This window comes from Cynocephalus volans, chromosome 11 (genome assembly GCF_027409185.1).
Source record: "Cynocephalus volans isolate mCynVol1 chromosome 11, mCynVol1.pri, whole genome shotgun sequence".
Lineage (NCBI taxonomy): Eukaryota > Metazoa > Chordata > Mammalia > Dermoptera > Cynocephalidae > Cynocephalus > Cynocephalus volans.
The window spans coordinates 20,314,789-20,327,170 of NC_084470.1; the positions used below are offsets into that span (position 1 = coordinate 20,314,789).

Sequence of the window (12,382 nt, forward strand, 5' to 3'; positions counted from 1 at the left end):
GCCGAGGCCTTACCGCGGAAGCCAGGCCTAGCGCTGCACAGCTGCTCTGCCCACTACAGGCCTGTGAAACCACTTCCGCACACGGACCTACCAACCACAGCCACTGCTATTGGGCAGCCCGCACCCATCTGCCTCAGGGGCGGAGCCTCGGAAGGGGCGGGGCTTAGCCTGACATTTTGCGCCTTTGGTTCCGCCGGCGTCACTTACCACCTAATTAGCCATCCAGTGCGCATCCGGGTCAGGCGTGGATGGCAGAAGATTCCAAGCCGCGAGGTCCAGCCCAGCAGCGAGCACAGCTCCCCCAGAAGCGCCCCATCCGGCCCAGCCCGCCTCTCCTGTCCTCCACGCCTGTCGGCGCCTGCAGAACCGCGCCGCCGCGTCCTCTGCCAGGCCCCGGGAGCGCCGCCCCCAGCGCCATCGAGGTCATGGGCAGCCGGCCCCGCAGCCCCAGCGCCTGCCCTGCGCCCCGGTGGGGACCGCAGCCGGGAGGACCCCGCCCTGGCAAGCGTCGCCGACTGGAGGAGCCCGCGGACCCCGAGCCCGGGGCGGCGCCCACCCCGGCAGCGCTCACCTCAGTGGTGGTCCTGGCCGCAGGCTGCGCCCTGCAGCTGTCCCTGGACGACGTCGACCTGGTGCTGGAGCCCGCGCCCACGTCGGTCCTGCAAGTGTCTGTCCGAGGACACACCCTCCTCCTGGTCCCCGAGGTCCTCCTGGGCTCGGTCGACGACCGCTCACGAGGGCAGAGAGACTCGCCTGTGGACCTGCAACTGGGCGCTCTTCTGGACGCTCCCGGGGAGGATGTCGTCTGCGAGCAGGGATTCTTCTGCACATCTGTCCCAGAGATCGCCGCCCAAGAAGAGGCCTACGAGGAGGACGTGGACCCCGTGTTCCTGGCGCCCTGGATGGACCCTCCTGCCGGCTCAGCCGCTGGGTTCCAACCCTCCGCTAGAAGGGTGTCCAGCCCCAACCTGCGGGGCCCCATCCCAGAGCCCTGTCCTCTGGCCCCTACCCCTAGTCCAGAGAGACGTTCTCCTCACCCCATTTTCGACCTGGACTTCCACCTTCTGGAGCCCTTCCCCGGCTCACCACTCCAACCTCTGCCTCCCTCTCCGAGTCCAAGTCCCCGTGTGCGTCCTGAGCGTCCTGAGCATTCTCCCCGCCCTCCGTGCAAGGCCCTGAGATGCCTGTTTCTGGAGTGAACTGCCTCCAACAATCTCTGACAACACAGCAGAGGGTACTAGTGGATCTGGCACAACCCGCTGTGAGCACATGCCACCACCCAGAGATGTAACATCTTCATTCGTGGGCAGCTGCATTTTTTGTTTTGGTTTGGTATGTTTGTTTGTTTGTTAGCAGAATTCCTCCCAGATGAGGGCATCAAAAATAAAAGTAGATTCTAGCAAGCATCTTTATCACGGAAAGTGGACCACAGTTACCCACAGATTGCCTCTGCTACACCAGCTCTTAAACCTCTGTTCCCTTCAGCCGACTCTATTCTTTCACTTTCACCCCTATTCTTGCTACAAACTCATCTGAAATTTCTTTCAAACTCACCCCTTCTCATTACTTCCCCATGCATCTCTCCTTTCCCTCCAATCCAGATTGTTTTACCTTCTTTCTGTAATCATGAATTTACTTGTATGATTTCCCCCAATATCCTCTGAAGTGCTTCTGATCACTGACTTTATTTTTTCCCTTTCTTCTTCCTTTCCCTGGACCTGGACAATCAAGATAAATCCATATTGAATAAATAAATGTATATATGGCCACAAATGTAATTCACTGGACCTTTTAGAGATGTTTCTAAAATTAGAATTAAAAAATTAGTGAAAGCAATATCTAATGGGGGAAGGAAGAGAAAAAGCTGTGATATTGTTTCAACCCAGAAGCAGCTTGTACAATGCCATACTCTGCCATACTTTAACAATCAATTGAGTATTCCTGAATTTCAGTTTGGGCTTCACCTCGATTTCCCCTCAGGGTGATAAAACGTGCCACTACTCAGTAAGAAACACTCAGCTTCCCAGCAAAGATATGTGGTTTAATTTATTATTGAGAATTTTTCATGCACCCGATCCCACCACCACGAATTGGCAGTTATTTGTTAGTATGATTTCCTTAAGATCTATTTTCGCTATAAGGAAAAGAAATTATTGCAGATAATGTTGTCATATCCATCGATCCCCATTTCTCTCCCCAACTTCAAGAAGACTCCCATCATAATATGAAATTGGTAGGTATCATTCCAGTCAATATATGAATGCTGGTTTCAGTCAAGACGGTGGAATAGATGGTTCCCAGAGTCACTCTCTCCCACAAATCAACCAAATTTACAACTATAAAAATGTAACATCAGCCAAGCTGGGGCCTCTGGCGCTCAGGGAAGAGGAGAAGAGACCTATGGAGTTCGTGAAGGCAGGAGAAACTACAATGAGAGAAAGAAAAAGCTGCTCTGAGCATTTCAGGCTGCAGCCACTTCAAGGCTGGAGCTGCTGAGCATGGAGCAGGAGCCGGCTGAAGCTACAGCTGTGCCCTTCAGATGGAGTTACTTGAAGACAGCAGGGGAGAAGAGGGCCTTGGTGGCCCCCAGGACAGCAAGACCACTAATAGGGTTCCCATGGACGTACGCAGGAGCGAGGAGCCAGAACGACTGAAAAAAGGGAGCCATTCAGAGGCCAGTGAGTCATCGCAAGGGACCAGTGCAGGGCCCGTCCCATAGGAAGTGTTTGGAGCATGGGCAGTGGGCAAGATGAGAACACCGGGAGAACTCTGGGACACAGCAAGGACAGCTGACCTGCCCCCCAATGGGCACAGGACCACTCAGAGGAGAATGGTCAGGAATGCAGAATTGCATGGGGTGCAGTTTGATGAAAAGACTCAGGCCCAGATCAGAGATTCTACAGAACACAGATCCACCAAGTCTCTGGAGAGCCGGAAGTACCTATAAGATCAACCATTAAACCTTGAGCTGTACAAAAAGCCTTCCCTAGGGAAACAACAGCAAAGTAGCAATTCAAACAACCACACACTCAAGTACTGGTTCCCATAGGAATTTCCCCCATGTTAGAAGCAAAGGACAAAAAATTAGTTCCGACCCAGGCACACTACCAGCAACTTGGGGCCTGCATGGGAACTGGAGGCTTGGATCTGGGGACTGAACCCCCCCTCCCACAACCAAGCACACCACACCAGTGCCTCAGGCCCTGCCCAGGGACCTGAGACATGGAGAAGGGGACCAGACACCCCTCCCACAATCATGCACACCAAGCCAGTGCCTTGGGTCCTGCCCAGGGACCTGAGGCATGGAGCCAGGAACCAGACCCTCCTCCCACAACAAGGCACACCATGCCAGCACCTCAGGGCCCACCCAGTCCAGAGGCATGCAGAAGGGGACCGGACCCTCCTCCCACAACCAGGAATATGGCGCCACTGCCTTGGGGCCCACCCAGATACCCAGGGCATAGAGAAGGGGGCCAGACTGCCCTCCCTCAACCAGGCACACAGTGTCAGCACCTCGGGGCCCACCCAGGGACCTGGGGCATGGAGAAGAGGACCGGACCCCTCTCCCACAACCAGGTACATGGCGCCAGTGCCTTGGGACCTGCCCAGGGACCAGAGGCATGGAGAAGGGGACCAAACATACCCTACAACCAGGCATATACCCAGTGTCAAGGAGTATACCAAAAACAGCACCTTCACGTGGGTGGTCCACCACAGCCACCATAATGACCATGGCTGCCGCAAAAGCGGCTAGACACCACAACCACCAGGCAAATGGTCTGATGGCCACTGGAGTGCATTCACACAAGGAGAGTCACCAGCAGAGACAAAGAAAAGAAGAGGATGTCTCTTTCCACAAAACCCATTTCAGAATGACAGAAGAAGCATCTGCTCTATGATAATATTGGGGGACGTGATCACATCTCTCAGCATTGGACAGATCATCTAGGCAACAAATTAACAGAGTAACCCATTATTCTTTCAGAAGGAGAGAAGAAATCTAGGGCAATTAGAGGGAGGAGGGGGAGGGAATGGGAGAAGGGGAGAGATTGGACAAGGAGCATAAAGAATAATTACGATTTGTAACAATATATATGCTAGTAATATTGATTTAATAAACATATCTCAATGTTCAACCCCAAAAATATATATAATCGATTTTGATTCAATAAATAAAATTTAAAATATGTATATATATATATATATATATATATATATATGAATGCTACATATACATATGAACAGATATAAATAAGCAATATTTATGTTGTTTTGTGGACAATTAAATTTATATAACTGGCATGATACTCTTCAGTTTACTCTCTTCCTCAGCTTTATTTTGAGATTATGACTTATAAATATGTATAGTTCATTTGTCCTAAAGATTTGTTTCCATCATATGAACGTGCCATAATTTATCCATTAATTTATTAATAGGTATTTGTGTTTACTGTTTTTACTATTACAAACAACACTATAATAAACATCCTCATACTTGTCTTGTACACCTGAAGAAGAGTTTCTCTAGGAGATATACCTAGAACTTGTATTGCTGGATGGCATGATATATACATTACAGTTTTATTAGATACTGCCAAATTGCTCTCTAGAGTGACTACAGCAGTTTAAACAGCTTCTAAGAGACTTTCACCACACTATATCACCATACTTTAAATTGTTTGCCAATGATATGTCATTTTTAAATTTTGCACTTTCCTAATTGCTGGAAAAATAATGCAATTTTTTATGTGTACTGGGGTTAACACTTTTAGAGATAATTTGATATATTTTCATAATTCTAAATCTTACTATCTTTCAACTTGCCACACATCAAATCTAACAGCTTTAACCTTTTCAGTGGGTAGGACAATCTACAACCTAGATTAAAGTAGTTGCCTTTTGGCCGGAAGTCACAATATGATTCTTTTAGTTCATTACTAAGCAACTATCATCAGAATCAAATTTTCTCCAGGCAGAAAAGTTGCATCTTAATTTCTTAAGTAATTTTTAAATATCAAAAGCCAAGTTTGGAGGTCCGACCATACAGTTTTAAAGAAACCACTGTGCAGAAAGGACCAAGGTGATATAACTAGGCTACACTAAAAAGAAAAAAAGGCCGCTCTTTCCCAAGAGTAGGATGTGGAAAAGAAAAGACAGAACAGAGAATGTAAGATTTCATCACTCCCATGTATCATAACCTTCAGCATCTATGGGCCAAAATCCTTAGCATTACTTGAGAAGAAGGCCAAGAAAAGAGAAGTTTTTGCCTTACTTCCCATTTAAGAATCTAGGAAAGACAATCTGGAGATGGTACTAGATCAGCAAAGCCCCTCACTATACCCAACCACCATCTTGAGAAGCAAGGGAATGAGGACGGAATCCAAACAGGCAACATTTACAGAAAAGTGCCTGTTATCTGAAGGAGAATTAGAACCAAACCTGTGTAGAACTTACTTGGAAAGTTCATAACGACCCTCGTTTGCATCCCCCACCTTCAAATCCCCCAGGCCAATGAGGTGGAGGCTGATAAGAAAGATGAAATCAATTATGTCACATAAAGAAGTTATATTGTCTTTATACATCTAAGTACAAATCTGTTTATTGACCTATTTCTGTTTATTATCAGTTAATATCCTTGACCCATTCTTTCCAGTAGACCTACTAGACTTTTTCTTATTTGTTTGACATTTTTTTATATATCTTACAAATACTTCTTCCAGTACGTTACCTGTTTCTTAACTTGTTTAATTGTACAGACTTCAAAATTCTCATGAAGTGAAATTTCACAATCTTTTCTTTCATAGTTTGTTTTGTGTCAGTTTAAGAAATCTTTTGCAAGATAGATCATAAACATACTTCCTACACTTTGGATAGTCTCAAAGTTTTGTTTTTTCTAATTTAGATATTTAATCTGTCAGGATTCTCTTTTTGTGCATAGTTTGGAGTAGAAATATAATACTTTTTCAGATGGAAAGTCATTGCCTCAATATTGGTTACTGCATAGTCTGCCCTTTCCTTATTAATTTATAATACCGATTCTATTCTACAGATTTTCCACCATATAATGGCAAACTAAAAAGATCTTCAGGTAAGCAAAAATTGAGTGAGTTTGCCACCAGTACACCCTTGCTAAAGGAAATTCTGAATGATGTATTTCAAGCAGAAGGAAAGTGATCCCAAGGTATAAGTTTTGAAGCAGGAGGGGAAATGAAAAACAAAGAGTGCTATATATGTGAGTAAGTCTAAGTGAACAATGGCTGGCTAAAACATTAATAATGTCTTCGAGGAATAAAAACAAAACAAAAATAGGATTAAAATACATGCCAACCATAGTATTTAAGCAAAAGGTTATAAAATGTTTTAAGATCTTTACATTGTCCAGGAGAAAGGTAAAGACATTGAATAACTAAAGACTTTATTTACTCTAGACTATGATATGTTAATATGTTTGCTGTAGTATATACAATAACTAATAAAAGACAGAGTGTATAAATTCCTAACTAATAGAGATAAGTTGAGATGATAAGCACTCAATTAATCCAAAGGAAGCATAAATATGGAGAAAAACAGAACATATTGAACAAAACAAATTGGTAGCATTAAAACCAAACATTTCAGTTATTATACTAAATGTAAATTGACTAAATGCTCCAATTAAAAGACAGAGATTCTGAATTGCATTTTAAAAATCAAATGTTATGCTGTTTACAAGAAATAATCTAAAAAATAAGATTATAAAAAGTTTGAATATAAATGGGTAGAAAAGACATATCATGCAATACTCACTAAAAGAAAGCTGGTGGCTAAATTAATATTAGGCAAAATAAACTGTATAGGGAAATAAGCATTACTAGGAGTAAAGAGGGTCATTTTAATGACAGAAAATTTGTCAGACTGATACAGCAATTCTAAATTTGTATACACAAAAAGACTTCAAAAAGTTTGTGGAAAAATGGAATTAAAAGATAAAAATAAAAAACATAAACATAAGGAAATGAAATCAATATATCAAAAAGACATCTGCACTCCCATGTTCATCCCAGCACTATTCACAATAGCCAAGAGATGGAATCAACTTAAATGTCCATCAACAGATAAATGGATTAAAAAACTGTGGTATATATACACAATAGAATACTGATCAGCTATTTAAAAATTATATATATATATATATATATATATATATCCTATCATTTGCAGCAACATGATAGAACTGCAAACCATCATCTTAAGTGAAGTAACTCAGGCTCAAAAAGACAAATACCACATGATATCACTCATACGTACAATCTGAAAAAAAAAGTGGTTCTCATAGAAGTAGAGGATAGAATAATGGTTACCAGAGGCTGGGGTGGGTAGGGGGTTTGGAAGAAAAAGTGGTAGACTAATGGGTGCAAAACTATGCTATCTATTCTAAGTGAATAATTGTGCAGTATATGCATGTATTGAAACAACATACTATATCCCACAAATATGTAGAAGTAAATGTTAAAATATTCTGAATAAAAAAATTTTTAAAAATACATAAACTATATTTCTCAACATAAGCTCCATCAAGTTCAACAAACTTTAGTAAGTGATAATACCAGCCATTTAGTCCATCCCTAAAGAACCAAGGATCCTGGAAATTTAACCATTTCAATGTAGTCTTTTTTACATTATTCACTGAAGAAAAATAGGCGCCATTTAAAGATTTTTTAAGATTAGAAAACAAAAATAAGTCAGAAGCAGCCAAATCAGGACTGTAAGGTGGATGCCTAATGATTTCCCATCAAAACTTTCAAAAAATTGCCCCTGTTTATTGTGAGGAATGAGCAGGAACATTGTTGTGGTGGAGAAGAACTCCCTGGTGAAGCCTTCCTGAGTGTTTTTCTGCTAAAGCTTTGGCTAATTTTCTTAAAACATTCTCATAATAAGTAGATGTTATTGTTCTTTGACCCTCCCAAAAGTCAACAACCAAACTGCCTTTAGGTCCCAAAAAAATGTTGTGACCTTTGCTCTTGACGGATCTGCTTTTGCTTTGACTGGACCACTTTCACCTCTTGGTAGCCATAGCTTTGATCATGCTTTGTCTTCAGGACTGTATTGGTAAAACCATGTTTCATCTCCTGTTACAATTCTTCAAACAAATGCTTATGAATCTTGATCCCACTTGTTTAAAATTTCCATTGAAATCTCTGCTCTTATTTGCAGCTGGTCTGGGTGCAACAGTTTTGGCATCCATCAAGCAGAAAGCTTGTTCAACAGTGATTTTTCAGCCAGAATTGTGTAAGCTGAACCAATTGAGATGTCTATGGTGTTGGCTGTTGTTTCCACTGTTAATCATTGGTCCTATTCCATTAGGGCATGAATAAGATTAATTTTTTTCTCACAAATTGATGTGGATGGTCTGTTGGTGTGGGCTTCATCTTCAATGTCATTTCTCATCCTTTCTTAAAATGAGTTATCAACTTCAAACTGCTGGTTTCTTTGGGGCACTGTCCTCATAAATTTGTCATAAAATATCAATGATTTCACCACTCTTCCACCTAAACTTCACCATAAATTTTGATATTTGTTCTTGTTTCAATTTTTTTTGTTGCTGTTGTTCTTGCTTCAATTTTAGCAGAATTCATGTTGCTCTGATAGAAACCCTTCAAATTGATGTCTAATCCTTCTTAGTGCCTCAAACTAGATCCTGTTCAGACATGTTATAACAAGTTAGCATGAGTTTATTTTGGTGCAAAAAAAAATTGAAATCCCTCTATAGTTTTTTCATTGTATGCATTTTTCACAATCTTTTTAAAGAACTCTCATATATAATAGCCTTAAAACACATAAAACAAAAATTAGCAAAACCAATAAATCACTTTAATATAACTAACCCAGTAACTAATAGAACAGGGAGTTTAAAAATTTGTAAGGATGCTGAAGATTTGCACAACACAATAGACCCAATAGATAAATTAAGAATCCTAAACCCTACATATTTTTTCAAATGCACAAAGAAAATATATAAAATGAACATACACTGGACCATAAAGCAAGTCTCAACAAATTTTAAAGGATTAAAAAACATACAGAGCATATTCTCTGACCATAATGTAATTAAGTGAGAAGTCAATAGTAAAAAAAGAAAATAATCAAATTGCCAAATGGTGGAAAATTAGGAAATATACTTCTAAATAACCAATATCTCCAAGAAAAAAGAAAAACATGAAAATTAGAAAATATTTCATTAAACAATAGCAAAAATAGTACATATCAAAACTTGTGAGATACAGTCAAAGCAGTACAAAGAGGGAAAATTATTTCTAAAAATTAATAATCTGAGAAACCATTTCAAAACATTAGAATAAATCCAATAAATTAAGTCTAGAGAAATGAGAAGAATAAAAGTGGTAAAAAAAAAAAAAAAAAGCAGAAATCAATGAAATAGAAAACAATTTTAAGCAAAAGAAGTCACAAAACAAAAAAGGTATAATATTACTTATATAAAAATCAAAAACAGTTATAACTACTTATCCAAGTTGTCTAGCCAACTAATCTGAAATGTAAGAAAAAAGCAGGTGCCTTAAAGGAGAGATGGGATAGCAGCACTGTCTTACCTGGAGCAGAGCAAAGAAGAAACATGGTCCTGTCATACAAGCTGGTAGGAAGAATTCAACTACATTTCTAAACAAATTGCTAAAGACTGAGTATGGGATGATGTGAGGGTATTAAACCCCTGAAAGTCAAAAACACAAGAGAATTTCACCCACTAATAGGCTCTTCTCCACAGATTTCTCCTGAGCTCCTAAGAAAAACTGGAAACAAGACAGAAAGTTACAGAATTGCTTCTCAGGGTACAAGCTGGAGAAGAGGAGCAGCCACAGCTGCAGAAAAAGCACCAAGTCCCACCTAATTCCCTCACCCCTATAAAGCAAAAGCCAGTGTTATGCTGATACCCAAACCAGCAAAGACATCAAGAAAAGCAAACAACAGAACCACAGAAATTCTTAGCAAGATATTAACAAATTGAATCTAATAAAATATAGAAAGGATAATCCATCATGATCCAAAGGAGTTTATCCTAGCAATGCAAGGTTGGTTCATCACTAACAAAAATCAATGTAATTTGCCACACAGATTAACAAAGAAAAGCCATACGATCATCTCAGAAGATTCAGAAAAAGCATTTGACAAGATTTAATATCCATTTATGATTTTTTTAAAGAAAAAAAAATCCTCAGAGAGCTAGAATTAAAAGGGAATCTCCTCAACCTGATGAAAAGCATCTATTAAAAACTAACAGCTAACACCCTACTTAATGGTAAAAGACTGCGTATTTCCCGCTATGAATATGAGCAAGGTGAAGATGTTATTCTCAAACCTCCTGGTCAGCATTGGACTTGGGGTTCTAGCTAGTTCAGTAAGTCAAGAAATAGAAATTAAAGGCATACATATTGAGAAAGAAGAAATAAAACACTTTCTGTTTGCAGGAGACATGATTGTCTACATGGTAAAATCCCAAAATATCTTTAGAAAGCTAGAATTAAAAAGTGAGCTAAGCAAGATCACAGGATACAAAGTCAATATGCAAAAATCAGTTGTATTTATGTATACTAGTAATGATCCCTGGAAACACAAAAATTTTTAAAGCACCATTTATACAAACACAAAAATTTAGGTACATATATGGTAAAATATATGCTAGATTTGTACATGAAAAATAGCACTGATGGAAGAAATCAATTAAATTCTGAGTAAATGAAGAGATATACCATGTCAATGGATTAGAAGACAATATTATTAAGATGTCAATTCTCCTCAAAATGACATATAGATTCGATGCAAACCCATCCAAAATATTACAAGATTTTTCTTTTAGAAATTGATACTCTGATTCTAAAATGTATATGGAAAGGCAAAGTATCTGGAATAGCTGAAGCAAAAAGCCAGACACAAAAGAGAGCATCTTAAATTATTTACATACATTTCTAGAAGGCAAATAATCTACGATGTAAGAAGTCAGAGTAGTGATTATCTTGGGGCAGTAGGACAGGTGGTGATTGGGAGGTGGCATAAGGGAGGCCCCCTGAAGTGCTGGTAATGTTCTATTTCTTGACTGAAGTGGTGGTTACGTGGGTCTTGTCAGCCTGAATTCCCTAGAAAACAGCCTAAGAGAAGGATTAAGTGCTGATGCTTTATTTGGGAGATACTATTCCAGGGCAGCAAAAATGAAGGAAAGGGGAATTTCAGCTTGGAAGAATGGGAAATAATGCAAGATAATAAATCACTGGTCACTCAGCAGGTGCATCTGCTCAACCATTTCGGACATCTCCAAACAGGCATATCAAGAAAAGCCTGCCTTGCAGCAGCCTATCAAACAAAATAAAGAGAAAGGATGTATCATCTCTCATTTGTCAAACTTTGCCCCATGGAATGTTCCCACACCTTTTGATTGCATCATCTGGCCCGTTAAGCAGCCTCTTGGGAAGACAGATCCAGTGCTCCTGGTGTGGTGTCTCATCTGAGACTGAAAGTGGCAGGAGGATCCAAAGAATCCGTATGTGAAGTTGGTTGGCCTCGGGTCAAAGAACAATGCCACAGACATTGCAGTGGTGAGGTGGAGAAAGGCATTAAGCATACAGGGGCAGAGGAGGCTGAGAGACTCTGAGGAGGTCCATAAGATAAATCCAGTACAATTATGATTGGTGTATTTTTCAGCATGATATTCTTGGGTGAACGCATTGTTTTAAAATACAAAAGAATGCAACAAGATGACAGAATAGACAATCCCCAGCGACACTCTCACCCCAAATTCAACCAGTTTACAACTATTAAAAAGCATGACAGCAAAGCTCAGGGGAAGCTGGAGCTCAGGGTAAGAGGAGGAGAGACCTATGGAGTTCATGAAGGCAGGAAAAGCCACTATGAGAGAAAGGACTGCTCCAACCATTTCGAGCCCTGGCCACTTCAAGTCTGCAGCTGGTAAGCACACAGAGCAAGAGCTTGCAAAAGCCACTGCTGTGCTCTTCATACGAAGTTTCTTGGAGGCAGCAGGGGTAAAAAGGGCCTTGGTGGCACCCACATTCAGAAAGCAGCTGGACCCTGCCAGTTCTACAGACACTTATTAATAAAAGCACTGGAGTTTCTGGAATGCTCTCAGAGCAGGACAATACAAGTTACCCTTCCCTTGCTGAATATTTTGAGATTTGGCAAAAGCCAGGGTGAGTGTGGTCTGCCTTAACAATCTATGGACTCAAAGCTCTATTTTCAGGGACATTTGTAGTCTTAGGACAAGTTGGATGCTCAAGCCTGAACTCATTTGTTTTCTCTTTGGATTATTTCTCTGGCTTCTACTTTTTGATTTGCAATTTATTTCAACAAAGACTTTGTGAGAACCAACCTAATATTAAGC

General features: G+C 40.7%; 1 protein-coding gene across 1 annotated transcript; it reads left to right on the top strand.

Moving 5' to 3' along the window:
- Positions 1 to 425: 425 nt before the first annotated feature.
- On the top strand, positions 426 to 1,199 carry LOC134391293 (proline-rich protein 23B-like). Its single transcript, XM_063115310.1, has one exon. It carries the CDS (start codon positions 426 to 428, stop codon positions 1,197 to 1,199), a length of 774 nt encoding a protein of 257 aa, XP_062971380.1.
- Positions 1,200 to 12,382: the final 11,183 nt, after the last annotated feature.

Excerpts from the sequence above, each read along its gene's own strand:
- LOC134391293 (XM_063115310.1), top strand. The coding sequence starts at position 426 with ATGGGCAGCCGGCCCCGCAGCCCCAGCGCCTGCCCTGCGCCCCGGTGG.